This window comes from Lycium ferocissimum, chromosome 9 (assembly GCF_029784015.1).
Source record: "Lycium ferocissimum isolate CSIRO_LF1 chromosome 9, AGI_CSIRO_Lferr_CH_V1, whole genome shotgun sequence".
Lineage (NCBI taxonomy): Eukaryota > Viridiplantae > Streptophyta > Magnoliopsida > Solanales > Solanaceae > Lycium > Lycium ferocissimum.
The window spans coordinates 37046129-37066295 of record NC_081350.1 but is presented as its reverse complement, the minus strand read 5'-3'; the positions used below and the strand labels follow the sequence as shown (position 1 = coordinate 37066295).

The 20167-nt window shown below is 34.8% G+C and overlaps 1 protein-coding gene and 1 non-coding gene across 5 annotated transcripts; one reads left to right on the top strand and one right to left on the bottom strand.

The window, feature by feature from the left end:
• Window positions 1-667: 667 nt before the first annotated feature.
• On the bottom strand, window positions 668-7684 carry LOC132030557 (cyclin-dependent kinase D-3-like). 4 transcript variants are annotated; one of them, XM_059420245.1, is made up of 8 exons: window positions 7371-7684; window positions 5446-5744; window positions 5255-5363; window positions 4057-4182; window positions 2563-2798; window positions 2181-2489; window positions 1224-1347; window positions 668-1138 (listed from the first exon to the last, which is right to left on the bottom strand). In XM_059420245.1, exons 1-7 carry the CDS (start codon window positions 7479-7481, stop codon window positions 1287-1289), a joined length of 1251 nt encoding a protein of 416 aa, XP_059276228.1. In that variant the 5' UTR covers window positions 7482-7684; the 3' UTR covers window positions 668-1138; window positions 1224-1286. The 4 variants fall into 4 exon arrangements, with proteins under 4 accessions (XP_059276228.1, XP_059276229.1, XP_059276227.1 ...); XM_059420246.1 differs by having other exon boundaries at window positions 668-1123; XM_059420244.1 differs by having other exon boundaries at window positions 1231-1347.
• Window positions 7685-18800: 11116 nt separating this feature from the next.
• On the top strand, window positions 18801-18882 carry TRNAS-GGA (transfer RNA serine (anticodon GGA)). Its single transcript has one exon. It is a non-coding gene; the product is annotated as a tRNA-Ser (tRNA).
• The last annotated feature ends 1285 nt before the right edge of the window (window positions 18883-20167 follow it).

The following is a 20167-nucleotide window of genomic DNA, read 5'->3' as shown; positions in this document are numbered from 1 at the left end:
AGGTCATTCAAGGAGAGAGATCAGTGTGCAAAACGAAAGGAAGAAGGAAATATGTGAAACAAAACAAGAGTAATAATTTCAATTTATATTATCTGTAAAACTTCTACACATCCTCCAGTTCTTGAGAAATACATTTGGAAACTTTAATCAGAAGTTTATCAAAATCACGCTTCATTTCTCTCTCAAACGTCTGACTTAATTAATAAACATTTCACTTATGGAAGGGTAAGGATCAATGGCAGATCCAGAATTTTCACTTAGGGAGTTCGAAAAAACAACAAAAGCAAATATAAAAAATAATGTTGTCCCTGGGAATCGAACCTAGGATGCTAGAGACAATTTTGAACACCTTAGACCACTTGAGCTAACACTTTGCATTTGTTCAGGGTATTCAAAAGTGTACATAAACATAGAAAATCTATCCTATATATACACTGTAATCTTGGGTGTTCTAAATCCACCCCTTGTAAGGATAGATTTGAAAAAAGAAGAGTAGCAATTAACTCTCCCCTTTTTTTTACATAACATATTTTGAATCAAAACTGATACTACATGGATGCAATAGAAGGGAATCGTTACAACATTGGCTAACGAGAAAGAAACTCTTTTTAACTCTAAAATAATCTTCGGTGCAATTTCGAGTCTCTTAAGACTCAATACAAAGTAATTAAATTCGATTCCATATCTGTGACCAACGTGCATTGTTTGTGCAGCTATGGCAGAGATGAATATATCATGATTTCTCTGAACAGACAAAATATCCACTAAGTTAAAAATCAGCAACTCAAAAAAGCAACATGTCTCTCAAACTCACAGTTGTCAAGTTAGATATATTCTCGAACAGACACAAATCGATTATGTCACTCTACAAACAGTATCTTAAATTTGAGTTTATACGAATGCTAGAATTGGCATACAATTACATCCTCTCGACAATAAAGAATGAATTAGGTGAACTTTATTACCCTGGTTCAATATACTTCTCCAGGAACACTCGTTATATTGGCAACTTTCGCCCTAAATGGAAAATAGGGACGGGGCATTTGATGCAATAGTGTACCCGATATGCTCGAAAAAAAGATGATTTTTTCTCCTTGCTCACCAAAATTATGGCAGATATGGCCTGTAAAGTTAAGACCTGAAACTTGAGATTAATCTGGATATAAGAAATTAAGAATGAATGAATTCCAAGAGAATGTAAATATACAAGGGATAAGACTTACCACACACCTTTTTAACAATATAGCAGCTCTCATCCAGATGAAAAAAATATTCAGCGAGATGTGTCATTCCTCTTCTGGTTGGAATTCAAGATCTAATTTCCTCTTTAAATGAGATCGGTCAGCGCTGCAGGTAAAAAAACGTTCAGGAGATTTATAGTGATACCACATCAAAGTAGTTACAGGTCCCTACAATGACTAAATAATATTTTCCTGCATATCCAAATTCTTGATAGCAATCATCATACTAATGTTAGCACATTCAGGATATTTCCTCAGAAAACAATACACCAAAATAACATCTGTTTTAGTTCTCGTTTTTTCCGGAGAAAATCTTATTTTCTTGGGATTTTTTTTCCCCCTTTTTTCCTGGTATCGTCTGCACATGTAGTTTTGAATAACAAAGTCCCATTTTTTGTGAACAAAAACCTTGCAGTACAGATTATGCAAACTAAAAACCAAGACGTGCATATGGTTAAACAATCAAAAGGTCCGCTACAAGGCCAAAACAATATCTGCTTCTGTTACCCTTCTTTCTACTGAATGAATAATTTCGCAGCACTGAAGAACAACGAAAGCAAATTTGGAAGTGAAAATGTCCAAACTCTATAGCTCCGCATTAATAATGATATGCATCCCAAACTAATTTCCCTTCATGGATTCTATGACAAACAGCTGGAAGAAATTGCTACAGTCCCTCGTTAGAATGAACTTACAGTAAAACAGAAAAAACATTGATCTATTAATCAATTAAGCTAGTACGTTGCTTCAAGATAATTCAGGGAGAATAAAAAAAGTTTGATCACTTGAGCACAACCAATGTGTGAGTTCAAAGGCAATACATAACCATGTTAGATCAATGGGACAACAATGGTATATAGCCAACAAGAGAGATCAAGAACAAATGTAAGCTATGGTTAGTACGTAGTAGAAGCTATTGCAAGGCGTATCAGCTAATACCTGGTAATGGTCGGTCTAGTAGGTGGTTTCATCCCAAAGACTGAGAAATCCAGTGACATGGGTACCTGTTCACTCCTCTCACCAGCTTGTCGGAATTCATTTCCATGGTCATCCATCTTTTCTGGACGCACATTCGCCTCAAATCCTTCGCGATTTGGCATCACTCTCCTTGACTTTCTTGGCGGAGACAATACCACAGGACCATCATGTGGATTGAGATCTGAAACCCTAGGATTTGCGGGTTCCCGCTTAGGGGGAGGTCTTGGAAGCTGAGCTGGCTCCGTAGGTGGAGGTCCTGACGAGAAGTACCTAAAGAAAGGAAAAGTTCAGTACCCACAGCAACCGCAAGTGTGCAAACTAAACAAGATGAAGAAAAACATACCGATGCTCCAATGCTTGCTCCGCTGAAATTCTAGTTTTTGGGTCGTATGAAAACATCTTTGACAGAAGATCTAGGCAATCTTCAGTAGCCGTTGGAAACAATATTTTGAGTGGCTGTCCAGGGACAAATTGGTACTCAACATAATCCGGCAAGTAGACCATATCATGCCACTGTGAAGGCTTTGGGGTCCCAAAGGCCGCAAAAATCTTCCCCAGCTGATCAATATCACTGTTTCCCTAATATAGTCACAGATTTCAAAACAAATTATTGGCTAAAAGAACAAGGCAGATAGGAGTAGTGAAAGTAGCACATGAAATGTAACACAAGTTCAAATAGTTATCAGGAAATCGGAAGAACTTATCATTGAAAAGGATCATCATAGGAACAAAGAAGGGAAAAAATGTTCAGTCTAGTTCGATAAGTAATTTGCTTTTAACTATGGCTTCATCTTCAAATGCCCTACTGCACATGAAGCTTTCTAGAACAGAACTAAAAGGGACAATTAGTTCACAGCTTTTATTCTTCTAGTGAAACGTCATGTAAATTTAATGAGAACACATAGAGGAAAGACAACATAACTCACAAAATTGCCTAAGTAACGAAAAATAGAGGGTAAGTTCTTCGTATAATAATTACAGAAAAACAGATCATGAATATTTGGATGATATGTCCTCCATAGCAAAACCCACTAACCAAAACAAGTTATAGACCACGTGGATGCATAAATCACATCTAACCTCAAAAAGACATATGCAGCTTCACCCCCATAAAGACCCAACCCCTTATCCTACCAAAAGCATATATACTTCAGCTAAAATGATAAGGAAAATATAAATGACAAGGAAAACTTATGCCTTTGGGACTGATTTCAGGAGTGTGAGGCTCCTTCTTGGCTCTCCATATAACTCCTATTTCTTCTTGGTTCAATAAGATAGTCAAGTCTTCAAAGCCTAACTTGAAACTATATAATCTCATGCAACATTTGAAAAATTGTAGTTGACGATGAAGAAGATTAATCACAAATCACAATCCCTTAAAGTTCAACTGATTAGCGGTCAGGCATTGCACCCCCCCCCCCCCCCTCTCTCTTCTCTTTTTGTGATATTCTTATATGAATATATAACCCAAGATGAAGAAGAAGGGGAAGAATTTTTTTTATTTTTTTATTATTATTATTATTATTATTTTGACAAGTAGAAGAGAGTAGACGTACATGTCTTAAGAGCAAAAGTCTAAAAGATGCATACAAAAAGAGTGTTTATTCCCTGGAAGTGAAGAAAGTTACTAACAAAGGATACAATAGCGAAACAATTAGGACTGTCCGGGTTCAGAAGTTAATATGAAAAACTCTTCCAGAAAAGAGCATCTCCTACATTACACTATACAAAAGATCAAGTAGAATCTGGCAAATTGAGTCATGTAAACTAGTGATAGCAACAACCAATGTCACCTATAAGGACTTGTGAGAAATATAATCATGACATAGACATTCACCTGTAAAAATGGTCGCCGCAGGAGGAGCTCAGCAAAGATACATGCAGCGGCCCAAACATCTACTCCAGGTCCATACTGCTTCGCGCCAAATAATAACTCTGGTGCTCTGTACCACCGGGCAAAAACCTAATAATATCCAACCAGATTAAAAGATAAATTTTGCTTACACTAAGTCTCAAAAAAAAATTTGCTTACACTATTTGCAAAAGTAACAGGTAGAGAGAGTGTGATAAGAAAATGGCAAATATGATTTTACCAGAAACAGCCTCTCTACCATGGTAGAGGTAAGGTCTGCGTACATTCTACCCTCCCCAGACCCCACTTTGTGGGATTTCATTGGGTATGTTGTTGTTGTTGTATGATTTGAAAACTCACCAAAAATGAAATGTTAAAGAAAGAAAGAGTAAAGAGACAGGATCTTTTTTTTTTTTTTTTTTTTTTTTTTTTTGAGGAGGAGGAGAAAGAATAAAGAGACGGGAATTCCTAATATCTGCACTATTTTGACAACATCCTGCTCAAATTTGTATGCATACCACAAAAAGGCCATTCCTAATTCACCAAAAACAAGGTTAAACAATCAACAATTTGCACGTATGTTTTAATGTAGAATGAAATGTATAAACCAATAAGTAAATACCTACAAATTTCCGTGAACAACAGTTACTAACATAAGAATTGAAATTGTGTACTGTTCAACACTAGCTACATAGAAAGATAGGAGTAACTATGTCAACTTTGATCATCATAGATAAAAAAAAGGGTGCAGCATTGGATCACATTTCATTTTTTCCATTACACAATTTGATAGAAGAACAAAAGACCACTCTTATTTGGTAAAGTAGATATCCCTCAAAGAAAGTCTAAATTTCAAAGACAGATATCTCCAAATTTGATTAGAACAGATTAGAACAGTGTGCGAAACTGATAACTTCGCTTCCATAAGGAAAAAATCAAAGGCAATTTTAGTAAGTTGCTCGTTGCAGGTCAGTAGGTAAGGTGCAAGCAAATCAACTAATTTCCCCCTTTTTAGTGAAGATGACGTGTCATGAATTTCCACTAGGAGAACCACAATTTGAAGCCCAAAAAGAACTACGACAAAATAACAAGATAGAAAAGTGATTTTTGACAGGATATATGCTCCAAGAATCGCAAGGTTCACCTTCACAATTGATCATTAAAGTAGAATAGCCCAACATACCTGATGCGTAAATCTTCTATCAGGGCTACCAAATAGACGTGCTAATCCAAAATCAGCAAGTTTAAGCTGCCCATTAGGTCCAATCAGTAAATTGTTCGGTTTCATATCTCTGTCAGGAAGAAACAGCAAAAATTTAAGGAAGCTGAACACAAGTCAGAATCCAGTGAAATTGAGAATATACAAACACATACCTATGCAAGACCCATTTCTTGTGACAAACAGCAAGACCTTTCAATGTCATCTGAATATAAGATTTTATATCAGCAGGTGAGAGAAAGATATTCCTATCACGAATCACGGCCTCAAGATCTGTTTCCATGAACTCAAACACAAGATGCAAGTTTCCTTTGTGAGGGAAGGCATCAATCAATTCAATAATGTTAGGATCCTTCAGCTCTTTCAATAGTTTGATTTCCCTCAGGGCAGTAAAATTCACCCCTTCCTTCTGTTTTCCAAGACGAATTTTCTTGATAGCAACAACCTGGCCGCTCTGCAGAAAACGGAATAAAAGCATACATCAGATAAGTCATTATTTCATGATACAAAATGGAACCAAATGTTTAATCAGTTAATAACTATGCCTCGATCCAAAATCAGTTGGGGTCTACCATATGAGTCCTTTATATCCATTCCACATTATCCAAGCCTGGTTGACTCCAATACTTCTAAATAATTTGTCTTTCAAGGCAATTTACCACTCACTTAAATTAGAGGTTCTCAAAATCTCGCACTAATTCATATAGCCTAGAGAATTATGCCTTGTCGAGATTAGTTAGCAAGTGAGCTCATAAACCACCAGAATCCATCTAAAATTTAGCACTAACAGAATTTTCTTTTTTTCCTTTTTTGTACTCAATTCAAAATCTTACGAAGCTTAACTTGCCATTCTACTTTGCGTGATAAAATGTAAATCAAAACATATTCCAAAAATCATAGACATCAACGGACAGTCAATCAACAACGATTACTCCCAAACTAGTGGGGTTGTAATGGTTTGACTAATTTTAACCTGAACTTCAACCTAAAACAATCCTCCTCCTTTATGGGGACGCGAGAGAACTTCTTCTTCTTTATCACGTTATCTGAACATTCTATGTGAAGCTTGGAGATAGAAATCAACAAGCATGGCATTAATTACAGAAATCCTAGAAATATTGAATCCAAAGATGGCAAATGAAAAACTCACACACACCGACGAGCTAGCACTAAGAGCTTTTTCATTTGAGCAGAGGGTCTATCAGAAACAGCCTCCCTACACCACAAAGGTAGGGGTAAGGTCTGCATACATCCTACCCTCCCCAGACCCCACTTGTGGGACTACACTGGGTATGTTGTTGTTGTTGTTCAATTCATAAACTTACAGAGCTTAATCTTCAATCATTCAACATGACAAAATCAAAATTCAAATAAGCTATCTGAAGCTTGGATAACATGGCATTATACAAACCCTAGAATTACTGAAACCAAAGACAGAAAACGAAAAACAAAAAACGCAACACACCCACGAGCTAGCACTAAGAGCTTTTTCTTTTTAGTGTTAAATTTCAAAAACATACAAACCTTAAATCTCCAACCGTCCAACATAACAAAATCAACATTCAACGAAAAAAACACCACGACTTCATAGAATTAACAATCACACCACGATACACCCACAAACTAGCACTATCACATTTCTCTTTTTGTGTTCAATTCAAAACTTACAAACTTCCAACAATTCAACATAACAAAATCAAAACTCAACCAAAAACACATCACAAATTCACAAAATTAACAGCTTTTTTTCTTTTTCCGTTTAATTCAGTAGCTTCCAAACATTTATCTCCAACAATTCAACATAACAAAATCAAAACTCAACCAAAAACACATCACAAATTCACAAAATTAACAGCTTTTTTTCTTTTTATGCTTAATTCAATAACATACAAACCTTAATCTCCAACTATTCAACATAACAAAATCAAAATTCAACAAAAAAAAAAAAAAAAAAAATCACAAATCCACAGACTTAACCCAATCAAACCTAAATTAAACAAAGCCCTATAATTCACAAAACCAAATTACTCCAAATTAAAAAACGAAAAAAAAAAAAAAAAAAAACCCCACAAAGTAATACCTTCGTATCAATGGCTTTGTAAACAACACCATAAGTACCTTCACCAAGAACTTCACGTTTTAAGTAACGATCTGCTACTTTTTTAGTCAATAAACTGTCTATTTCCGTCATTATTACTGTTAATCTATTCTACTGAGCTAATTAATTGAGTGTGTATATATATTCGACATATACGATGAAACGGGTTTGTTTAATTGCTGTTTTATTGGATTTGGGAAATTGCACACAAGCTGTTTGTGAAAATGTCTCACTGAAGAGTATAATAAAAGGGGGAAAAGCAATTGTAGGAGCGTATAAGTGGTGACTCTTGTTAACGTTAACTTATTTCTTTAATGGAGATTTTTTATTTTTTTTTTCACTTTAATTTAAAACAAAGTGTTATATTACATGAAATTCTCATTCACACCTTCACTCTTTCTTTTTTTTTTTTTTTTTTTTTTGTTTTGTTTCATCTATTAATATATTTTGTCTTACATTAGGTTTTGTTGCCCATTGGTAAAATTTATCAATTTTGGTGCTTACACCAAATAATACTAATTTATCATGGTTAAGTAATTGCAATTATGGTTTGTATAGAAAGAAACGTATCATATAATAATTTATATTTGTTCGAGTGTTCCGGTGAAGAGTATAAAGGGGAGAGGGGGAAAAACAATAAGCGTATAGGTTGTGACTCTGTTAACGTTACCTTATTTCTTTAATGGAGATTTATATTTTACCTTAAATTTAAAACAAGTGTTAAATTACATGAAATTTCCGTCCACACCTTCACTCTATATTTGTTTTTCTTTTTAATGTTTTGTTTCAGATTCTTTTTTATTCTATTAAAATTAATGGATATATTTGTCTTACATTAGGTCTTGTTGCAGGTTGGTGAAAATTTATGTATCTGGTGTTTGCAACAAATTATACTAATTTATTATGGTTAAGTCATTGCGACTATAATTTGTATAGAAAAGAACAACTATAGAAAAAAACGTCTCATGTAATAACTATATTAGTATAAACATTGAATGTAGGTAAATCTTTACATTGGAGGTTGTTGTAATCTAGGTCATAATTTGTATGTTTAAAGAAGTATTAGATCCAAGGGCTTCTAATTTAGAAAAATCCCAAATTACTTTCTAAATGGATTATGTAGATTGAAACTAAAAAGTTCAAATAGACCCACATGAATATAAAAATATCATATATTCCATTCCATTCCAATTAGTTTGTATATTTATAGGATTAGTGATACAGTTGAGAATGATTGAAAAAAAAACCGACATTTGGTTTGGTTTGGTGAATATATTTATAGGATTAGTGATAATTATATAATAATTGATATGTATAATATTAACATATATAATTAAAGATATTTTATACAATTATTAACATAAAATAGATAATTCTTTTAGAGAAAAAACATATCTCTTTTCATGAATGTTCATTCCTCAATATGCAAAGAAAGTTCGCTCAGGCCGAGGAAAAAAACATAAGAAATTTGAAGAATGTAGAGAGAGAATATTTGAATTGTCACGATATAGAAAAACCGAACTAAACCGAACCAAACTAACCAAACCGATTATTTTACTTCATTAAAATTGGTTTGGTTATGGTTTTAACCAATAACCGACCCAAACCGAACTACGACAATTGCAACAATAAAATAGATAATTCTTTTAGAGAAAAAACATCATGAATGTTTGGGCCTACAATTTTAGAACTAAATCTCTTCAAATCTTGCAAGACTCGAACTAAATCTCCAAATCTTGCAAGACTCACTGCAGCAAGTCACATGTCAATTGTCACCTCCAATGGGTCCAGAACCGATATTCCTTAGTGGTGTATGCGAAATGCACGACTCGAGAGAGAAGGGACCTATGGGAAGAGATGAGGGATTGGGATACGAAAATCCAAGGACCCTGGGGGGTGATAGGAGACTTCAATGTCATCCTTGATGCTGAGAAGAAATATGGTGGAAGACCGTATCGAATTGATAAGAGTTTTGACTTCTTGAATTGTGTGGATGATTGTGGGTTAAAGAATGTAGGCTATTATGGAAACAAATACATCTGGAGTGATAATAGAGGCTTCCCAAAAACAATATGGAAACGATTGGATAGACTTCTGATCAACTCAAAATAGGGAGATGACTTTGGGGCGACGGCAGTGGATCATCTAGCAAGAGTGGGATCAGACCATGCACCACTCTTAGTATCCATCAAAACAACAATGGTTGACGCACCAAGATACTTCATATTCCTTGACTCCTGGGTTGAACATGAAGATTTTCACATGATAGTGGAAGAAGCATGGAAGGAGGAAGTTCTTGGAAATCCTATGTGGGTTCTTCACCAAAAGCTAAAGGCAGTATGCAACAAACTGAGCAGCTGGTCGAGGCTAGCATTTGGGGATATCTATAATGAGCCTAAATAGTTGAAGAAGAAGATAGGGAACCTAGAAGAGGCAATGGTACAGAACAACACTCCAGAAAAAAGAATTGAACTGAACAAGATGAAAGCAGAATATCTCCAGTTCTTAAAATTGCAGGATGCAGTCTTGAGACAGAAAGCTAAGGCCAATTGGCTAAAAGATGGAGACAAAAATACAGCTTTCTTCCATAGTGTTATTAAGGGGAGACGGAGCAGGTTGGCAATTAAAAGAATTCAGGATGAAGAGGGACAGTGGAGGGAAGGCAACCAAGATATAGCAAGGTGGCCACTAGCTACTTTCGGAAACTGTTTAGTCACAATGCCAACATTCCAAGCGACAGGGTTCTCGAGTGTGTTCTACCAAAGGTAACAGATGAAGATAATGCAATGCTCACAGCGATGCCTACCATGGACGAGGTCAAGGAAGGGGATTTCTCGATAAACCCAGAAAGTGCACTAGGCCCGGATGGTTTAAATGCTCTATTTTATCAAGCAAGCTGGACAATTATTGCTAAAGAGGTGCATGAGGCAGTGGTGGCCTTTTTCGAAGGGAAAAATATTCCAAAGTTCTTTACTCATACATGTCTAGTAATGATACCAAAGGTGGTGTTATACCCCATTTTAACCGGGTCAAAGCGGAGTACAACATATTGGTGATTCCTGTATTTATTTTATTTAAGGAGTCGCCACCTAATTATTTTAACGGTGAATTAGGACACCTAATATTAACTAAAATGAAGCCAAACTAAACTCTACTTTTAAAGGTCTCACGAACCTAATAAGATTCTGAGTAAGGGTTAAATATCACAATGGAAGGTCTTAGGCATCCATTAGGATCCGCTAAATACGATTACCAACCAAACTTAGATTAATATTAGAAATTAAGAGAAAATATAATAAATTAATACCTTACAAGTAATTTGAGGGAAAATGTATTTTCTAAAAATATAGGTAGTAAAGTAAAGAGCTTTGCAAATAATAGTGTATTTCTAGATTTGAACAAGGAAATAATTATTTTAAAAGAAATTGATTTTTTTTTTTTTTTTTTATAAACCATATATCTTAGCGACACTCGTTTTCAAATAGAAATATCTCGTATGAATTTAAGGGGGTTGTACATAAATAACTGCTTTAAAGAAACTTAAGAGTTTCGGGTTTGAGGTTAGCAATAATCTAACTCATACGTTGAGAAAAAAAATTTTTAAAAAAAAAAAAAACTTGAACCTTTTGTTTTTTTTTTTTTTTTTAAAAGAAGGTTTAATAATTAAAGGATGAAATGCCACTTTTATTTAAAAAGGGAGTTGAGTAAAAAAAACGATAACCTTTAGCTCACAAAAGGGTTGCTCAATTAAATTAAAAAAATGTAAAGTTATCATCCAAAATTTGTTATTAATGCTCAAAGACGTTTCTTTATTTAAATTTCGGTTGATATGACTGAATAAAAATTGCTATTGACCTAAGTATAGTTAAAGATAAACTTCCGTAAGATTAATAATTTGAATCCTCAACCTATGAAAATAGATTAACTTAACGAACTCTTTAAGACGTCATTTCAAAATTTCTTGAACTCTAAATCCATCATCTCTAAACTACCCCATGAGATTAACTATTGAAGTACTCTTAACTTAACAAGACCTATAAGGTCAAATACTCTAGCAAGTCAAAAGATCTATAAAAAATATATAAAGCATAGAATTGATTGACGCAATGGGAGGGAAATTCCGTTGTTTCTTCCCCTCTGTCGTATTCTATTTAGGCGCGTTTTCGAGAGCACGAGAGGTGTCGCTGGAGATGTAAATGCAAGTCTTGGATTTAACGGCGGCAAACATTAATCTCAACGAGATTGCTTGCGGCGGTGAGAGTCTTTTATGAAGACTCCATGTCGCTCCCAAAGTGTACATGCAAAAGAAAAGGATGAAAAGGATTAGGAAATGAAACAGATTTAATAAGGAAAATAATGGATAAAGAGGAATTAAAAAAAAAATGACAAGCCAAGTCCAAATGGATGGATACAACAGCGCATTAACTCAGGATTGCGTCAATATCCCAAATGCAGCAATTAGCATAACTACAAGTAGCAGCAAAACGTCAACCATTTTATCGAGTGTAACGTCTACATAGCGATAATCACATTTTCTTAACATAGTCGTTGGACCACCATACAGGCGCTGTAGCTGTTTACATTATAGCAGCAGCCCAAAAAAAATGACAACAACAGCTAGCTAAAAGTATTGGCCAAAGTGCAGCACTCTGAGGGCCTCAAACTGTATCAAGTACATTTGACACCTCTTTGATTAAGTGGGAACATACAGGCTTAAGCTAGTGGTGGCAGTTGGGATAATTATCAAACTACGAGTCATACAGCTTTATGGAATCTACAAAAACACACAGCTAATGATGCAGACACAGGCATACAACTTTGGTGTACTAACATGCTATTTTCACATGATAAGACTCAGTTTTCTCAAACATCATAAGTAAATGACTCATATTTGCCTTAAGCGGACAATATGCAGTATATATTTAAACAAATTACAGACTTTAAACATACATAAATAGATCAATTTAAACACACAAATCATATTTAACAACCATGGACATCTATTTAATCCCTACAGAACCTTTCACAAGTTGATTCAACTTCAGCCAACCACAGGATAAACCAAAATTTATAAGCCAGTTGGCCTAGAACAATGCAACTGATCATGTATGAAGCATACAGAAGGTTGGTTTAGAACAAAGAGCCTAGCTTTAGGTTAAGGATGATTAAGATTAATCTCATGTGTAGGTAGGCAGTCATCAATCAACTTAGACATAGTCAACAGGCTATAAATTGAACACCCAACAGTATGCATAACTGAGACCAAACATGGTCAACCAATACTGAAGTTCTGATCAAGTACGTGATTGCAGAGATCAGGACCAAACAAGCTACAAATATGGACCTAATACATGTTTGACCCCAGATAAGAACTATGTAAACTATCTAGGCTAACTGATCATAGAAGATTTAAGCATACAAACATGATTAGCAAATCTCTGACCTAAACTGAACATATAGCTAATCAAATAGCAGTGAATGACATATACCTAAAACATGCCACTAACTCAATATTGTATATGAAGAAAAAAAAACTAAGATAGCAGAATCAACCTACACTCATGCTAGATTCAAATAGGCAGGAAACAGAACTTAGGAGAATTACCAAAAAACATTACAACCAACATAACTAGAGATGGTAACAAAACATGAATACCATAAGACTAATAACACAATGAGACTGAACAGAATCGCAAAATTAAAGGAGAAGGAGGGAGAATTACTTTTGTTCAAATAACACATTGCTTGAGAATCCTAAAGGACATGGTCTCTTTTCGTTACACTTCAACACATTCAGCAACATAGCATACGTTATACAGGACTGGTGAAGCAGTTTTCTCATAAAATGTTAACGACACACTACATACAAAACATATTTTCACGAGTTATAAGTATTCCTTAAACCAGTAACGAACAAACACTAACCTATATCCTAATACGGATAGCAACTAACCCATACAGAGGAGTATTTCACTGGAAAGGGCACAAATTTCATGTTTTTATGTAATAGTGAAACAGAGATCTTAAGTCACATTTAAAAAAAAAAGAAAAAAACTGAGTATGCTAACTAAGCACCAACCATTATCAAGAGACGAGTTTAACTTCCTATTAAACTGCATCGGACATAACTTCTTATTTTACGACATCGGGCAAACAAATCTTAACACAGCCTTAACTTGAAACTAAAACACTTTAAACATACAAGTAAAGGATCCAGATTCACATCGAAATCAAAACGAACTAAAAAAAAGTGGAAGGAAGAGATTGCACTGACCTTTCTCGTGTGCAGTGAACGGAGGATTTAGGCCACGGATCCACGCTCGAACGCGACGAACCCGAATCCGCTTGAATCAAACAAGTCTCAAACCAGAAAATAGAGTAATTTCTTGACTATTTTTTTTTTTTGCCTCTTTTTTTTTTTTTTTTTTTTTTTTTTGTAAGGCTGCAGCTACATCTCTTTTTTAGAGATGAGATTATCGTCGTTCGATCCTCTTTTTCTCCCTTTCTTTTTTTTTTTTCTTTTTTCAGGGATCAGATCGTCCTCCTAAATGAATGCTTCAAGCCTTTTTTATAGCTGTAAACTAGGTTTTCTTCGATTTCAAATTTTGGCTCCAAAATGAAAATCAATAGTCGTTGGAGGTCAAAATCCGATCTCTGACGATTGATTTTCTCTCAGAAATTTTGAAGTGCATTTTGTTTTTTTCATTCATGATAGGGGGGGCTTCTGTTTAAAGCAAGAAAAATTCATGAGAATGGAGGAACAAATCTGAGTGTATGGAAAAGAAGGGTTGAAGCTTTACTGATAATGGAAAATAGGGAGAAAGAGTGCTGCGGCTGCTGAAGAGGAAAGAAGGGGTCCAGACCTAGTTGCTTTTTTCCTAGACGCATGGGCCGGGTAAAAAAATTATTGGGCCATATATTGGCCAGATCTCTTTTCTTTTAAAAAGATGCTCAAACGGGCTCAGTTTGGGTGTAAAACATGGGCTGATTTCTTGCAATGGTTGATTTGGGCTGAGACAAACTTAAGGTGAAAGCCACTTTTTATTCAATAACAATATTACCGCGTGCTAAAATATTAGTAAATAAAAATGTATTTATTAGTACTCAAATAAAATTACATGATATCGTAATAGTTGTGCGATAAAATTTATAAAGTTTGAAAGTAAGTAAATGCTATTGTCTAATTGTATAAAATAAATGCGACGCGTTTTACGTAAGACGGTAAAAAAAATGTTAAAAGCGACTATCGCGATTATAATATTAAGTGCTTGCATTATGATGAAAAAATAATAGCAATAATAATAATAATAATAATAACAATAATAATAATATTAAGACGACGATTATAATGATATTAATAATTATAACATTAAGTGCTTGCAGCATAATAAAATAATAATAATATAATAAATATGATAATAATAATAAATATAATATTAATAATAATAAAAATAATGATAATAATAATATTAATAATAATAATGATGATAATAATAATAATAATAATAATAATAATAATAATAATAATAATAACGATAATGGGTGATGACTATAGTTGGACAGTGGAAAACGACCATATTAATAGAAAACAAATAATTGTGGTAAAGTATACATAATTATTCGTAAATAATATTTTTGGGAAAGAGGGCGGGACAAAATCGGGTGTCAACAGGTGGATTTCCCGTAGCATTTGACAGATCTAAGACCAATAAGCTCGTGTAATGTATCTAGCAAGATCTTTGCAAAAATGCTAAATGCAAGGCTGTCAAAGATCCTGCCAAAAGTCGTCTCTATCAACCAGTCAGGATTCGTAAAGGGAAGATTCATCTCAGAAAACATCCAACTTGCCCAGGAAATCATCAAAAACATCAAGAAACCACAGAAAAAAGGGAACGTGGTAATGAAACTAGACATGGCAAAGGCATACGACAGGGTTGCATGGTCGTATCTATACAGATTAATGGAGAGGCTAGGGTTCTCTAAGGAATGGATCAGTCTAATTAAGAGGCACATCTCTAATAATTGGTATTCCTTGATTGTAAATGGACGGAGATATGGGTTCTTCAAGTCGGAGAATGGCCTGAGGCAAGGAGATCCTATTTCTCCCTCTCTATTTGTCCTTAGGGCGGAGTTGCTATCCATTATGCTGAATAACTTGCAAGAAAGAAGAGGATTCACAGGATTCCAAATGTGTAAACAGGGCCCTTTGATAAACCACTTGGCGTTTGCGGATGACCTAATTCTATTTTCCAGGGGCAAGAGAAAGACAATCAACATGATCATGAAAACGCTGGCCGAATATGAAACTGTCACCGGACAAAAGGTGAACAAGGAGAAAAGCTGTGTAATTGTAGCCTCTGGGACACCAGGAAGCAAAATTCGAAGGATACTACGACAAACCATATGCAGCAGAAGAAGTTCCCGGTCAAATATCTGGGGTATCCATTGATTGATGGTAGATATAAGATTTGCCACTTCTCGGAGCTAATCAGCAAGGTGACAAGCAGAGTTAGGGGATGGCAAACGAAATTTCTCTCAACTGGAGGGAAAGCAATTCTTATTAGACATGTACTCCAAGCTATTCCCATACCCTTATTGGCAACAATGAACCCACCTAAATGGGTCATTACCCAGATAGAGAGTTGTCTAACAAATTTCTTTTAGAGAGCCTCAGACGGTAGTGAGAGACATCACTGGATTGCTTGGGAATCTATGTGTTACCCACACCACGAGGGAGGAGCACAATTTAGGAGAATGGAGATATATGTAAAGCGTTCACAGCAAAAACTTGGTGGAACTTGAGAACTGGTCAATCACTATGGAAGGACTTTATACTGGCAAAGTTTTGCAAAAGATCCCATCCAACAGTTACAAAAAGACATGTGAGCAAGTCCCAAACATGGAGAATTTTATGTGACATTAGACATAAGGTGGAGGACCATATCATATGGCAGCCGGGAGAGGGAAACATATATCTATGGTATGATAACTGGACTGGCGAAGACCCCCTGATCAATCTGTTAGAGGAAGAGCTAAACCCAAGGAATGTGCTATTGAATGAAGTTCTCATCAACGGAGAGTGGCGCCTAGAAAGCTTAGGGGCAGATATTCCAATGGAGATTAGAGATACCATTAACTAACAGGTGATTGAATTGGCACCAGGTGTTGCGGACAAAGCTGTGTGGAGAGCTACAGAGTCAGGAAAGTTTTCAATTGGGTTAGCTTGGGAAATTCTCATGCAGAAGAAAACACCAACAGTCCTTGAAAAAACAGTATGGTATAAACAGGTACCGTTCAAGATGGCCTTTATGGCCTGGAGAGCTGTTCATAACAGGGTCCCGACAGATGAGAAGATAGCACGATTTGGAATTAGCATTCAACCCAGATGCTACTGTTGTTCCCCTCCTCTTCTTGAACTGGAGACCAAAGAGCGCCTCTTCTGCTCGGAGGGCTATGGACAAGGTTTGTAGGGGTATTTGGGATTCAGACACCAGGTCTGAACTTGGGGCAGCTGCTGGTAAGGTGGTGGCAACAACGTAGTTGGAATATGGTGGCCTCTTTTATGATTAAAATATTACCCGGGCTGATAATATGGGAATTATGGAGGTCAAGATGTGCAGTGAAATATGGGGCAGAACAACCCTCCACTCGAAGATCAGAGACGCTGGTCCTGAACAATCTAGGAGGACTCACTGGACAGCATTTTGGCAAGATTAAATTACAGGCCTCTTGGGAGCAATTGGTACAAATAGTAGATCAGCAGATACATCGCCAAACATACAAGATGGGAAAGACCACCAACAGGTATGCATAAGCTAAACTCAGATAGCAATTGTAGAGAGGGTAAATGTGGCACTGGAGGAGTTATAAGGGACAACAGTGGTAACATATTGATGACATTCTCAATTTACTTGGGAGATGGGACAAGTAACTGGGCTGAGGGCCCAGCCATGCTACTTGGGTTACAAAAATGCAAGACACTTCAAATACAGGACATAATTGTGGAAGCAGACTCCAAACTATTGACAAAATGCTCAAGAGAAGAGGCAACCACACCATGGAAGATTGCTACGGTGGTGGAAAAAATTAAGAGAATTGCAAAAGCAAGGAGAACAAGATTCCAACATTGTTATTGTGAAGCAAACAAGGTGGCGGATAAACTTGCAGCACTGAGTCACAAACACAAACGAAACCTGGTCTTTACAAGAGAAGACTACTTGCCGAGGGGAGTGCGTGGACTGGTACAGCTTGATAGAATGGGTACTGCATCGCTGAGATTCAGACAACTGAAGCCGTCAGAGATCCAATTTGAGCCACCATAGACATGTATAGATAAGGGCGAATCTAATTTTTTTGTCTTTTCTTTCACACGACTTTACAAGTAAATAGAAGGTACAGCGATTGGAATGCCAATCTCTCAAACATACTAGGGCCTGGCCCTCATTTGTCCTCCTGGCTATTGCCATTTTGAATGAAAGGATGCAGTTTAAACAAAAAACAAAAAAAAACCCGATGATAAACTTTTGCATTTCAAATTCGCACGAATTAAGTAATTCATTTTCTTGTAAGAAATTCAACTTTTTTATGCTCTTAACATCCCATTTTACAACGAAATTGGATTAGAAATAGATCTTCGAATCCAGTAATTCAATGAACGTAATTTTTCAAATTTAAGAACAACCAAACTATCCATATTTTCAGAAAATTAACATTCCCAATGCTTATCTAAACACACAACTTTTAGCTAGATCTTGAAATTAAGCGAAAATCCAACCCAAACGTAGAGTTTAGCCTCTGTTGTAATTTGTACTCTCTCGTCACTTTTACTTATCCACTTTTAACTTAGAACGCCCCTTAAAAATTAATAAACGAATTATATATTTTACGATAAACCATATTAATTGGTGTATCATCCAATTGACTTGGAAAATGATATGAAATTAGTAATTAATGTTAAGAGTAAAATTTTTAAAAAAAGTTTGTCTTTCTCTTGATATGCTAATGCTAACAAGCTAAAACTCTAGAGTTATTTTTAGTATAGTAGACAAGTAAAAGTGAACGGATGGAGTAACTTGTAAGTATGAAGAATGTGCCACATATATGTACTCCCTCTATCCCAAAAAGATTGTTTTACTTTCCTTATTAGTTTGTCTAAAAAAGATTGGCATATTTCTATATTTAAAAATAATTTAACTTTATGAGATAATTTACAGCTACACAAACATCTAAGGCTGGTTTTGAACCACACATTTCAAAAGCTTTCATTTACTTCTTTAACTCCGTGCCAAGTCAAACTATGCAATTTTTTTGAAATGGAGGAAGTATTATTTTTGACGAGTCAAGGATTAACAATTATTGAAAATCGATTTAATAATATTTTAATTAAATTGCTTAAGGAGCAGAGCCATGGAAGTCGGTATGTCCGAGTGGTTAAGGAGACAGACTGGAAATCTGTTGGGCTTCGCCCGCGCAGGTTCAAGTCCTGTGGCCGTCGTTTTTTAATAAACTAGACGGCGTATGCCCATGCGGCGCACGGGCCCAACACTTTGGATTATAGCGTATCTATAAGTTTATAGTTGTGTTTGGGTAGTGATAATATATATATATATTTTATATTGCTAATACACATATATAAGTTTGCACTGTTTTTATGTATATATATATATATATACTATGTTCAAAATACGATTAATATAACATTATAGTTTGTGCTCCGTATCAAAATTTTTATTATATTAGTGTTTGCTACGAATACAAAGTTGACAAAAATTTATTAATACTTTTTAAAAGAGAAGACTTGTTTAAAAGGAAACTATTTTCCTCTCATTGAGATAAAACAATAGCAATATTTAAGCATCAATTGATACTTTGAATTTTAATTCGATTAATTTAAAGGTGTAAAATATTCTATTGTTACTGTATGTAGATTGGACCTAAACAATACTTAATATTTTTTATCAAATTTTGATTTGGATAATTCTAATTCAAATTATTAAATTAATTTTACATGTTTAAAACGAAACAAAGTAGAAATTTGATTTTCTATTTAAACGAAGAACTACTATTTTTTAATTTTTGGTAAATATTCTTGGTTTAGCTCATTTTGCTTATCATGTTGTCTTTTGCACAATTTTTTAAGAAAACATCAATTAGAATTATAATTTGACTAATTTACCTTATTAATTATTTGATCTCCATTTAATATTATTTTTTCTTTTACGACATTAATCTCTTTTCACATTTATTAGAGTAAGGAAAAAAATAAAAAAGTAATTAAATTCTATCTTATTTTAAAATATAAATATTTTAAGTATATTTATTTTAGTAAATATAACAAATAAATGACATGGCGGAATAGCAAATACAACAGTTAAATATCTAGATTAGATCTCAGGCTAATATAAGAAAAGAAAGGAAATTGTATGGTTTGGCTACTTAAACTTTTGAAGAAAAGCAATAATAGGGGGTCCATATTTTTTGTTGTACAATAATTTCATTTGCCTCCACTAATGGGTTGATATGCATGTGGCAATGAATCCACCATTATTGACTTAATGGGAATACTTTGGGAATTACATGAATATTGTTTGATTTTTTAATATAGGGTGCCCTTTTTTTTTTTTTTTTTTTTTTTGTTTTTTTTTAATATGGGGTTTAACTTTTTTTTTTTTTGGTTGATATTGCTTGATTTTTGTAATATGGGGTCCACTTTTTTTTTTTTTACATGAGTTTGGAGATGGTGGGGTCCACTTTTCTTCCCACCTTGTTTTTTTAATATT

Bases quoted from the DNA above. Each gene is read 5' to 3' on its own strand.
- LOC132030557 (XM_059420245.1), bottom strand. From the start codon at position 7,481: ATGACGGAAATAGACAGTTTATTGACTAAAAAAGTAGCAGATCGTTAC. The intron at 2,799-4,056 runs GTGAATGTCTAT...TGACTATATTAG, and splicing joins TGCGGCGACCATTTTTACAG to GGAAACAGTGATATTGATCA. The intron at 1,348-2,180 runs GTATTAGCTGAT...TTTTACCTGCAG, and splicing joins ACTAGACCGACCATTACCAG to CGCTGACCGATCTCATTTAA.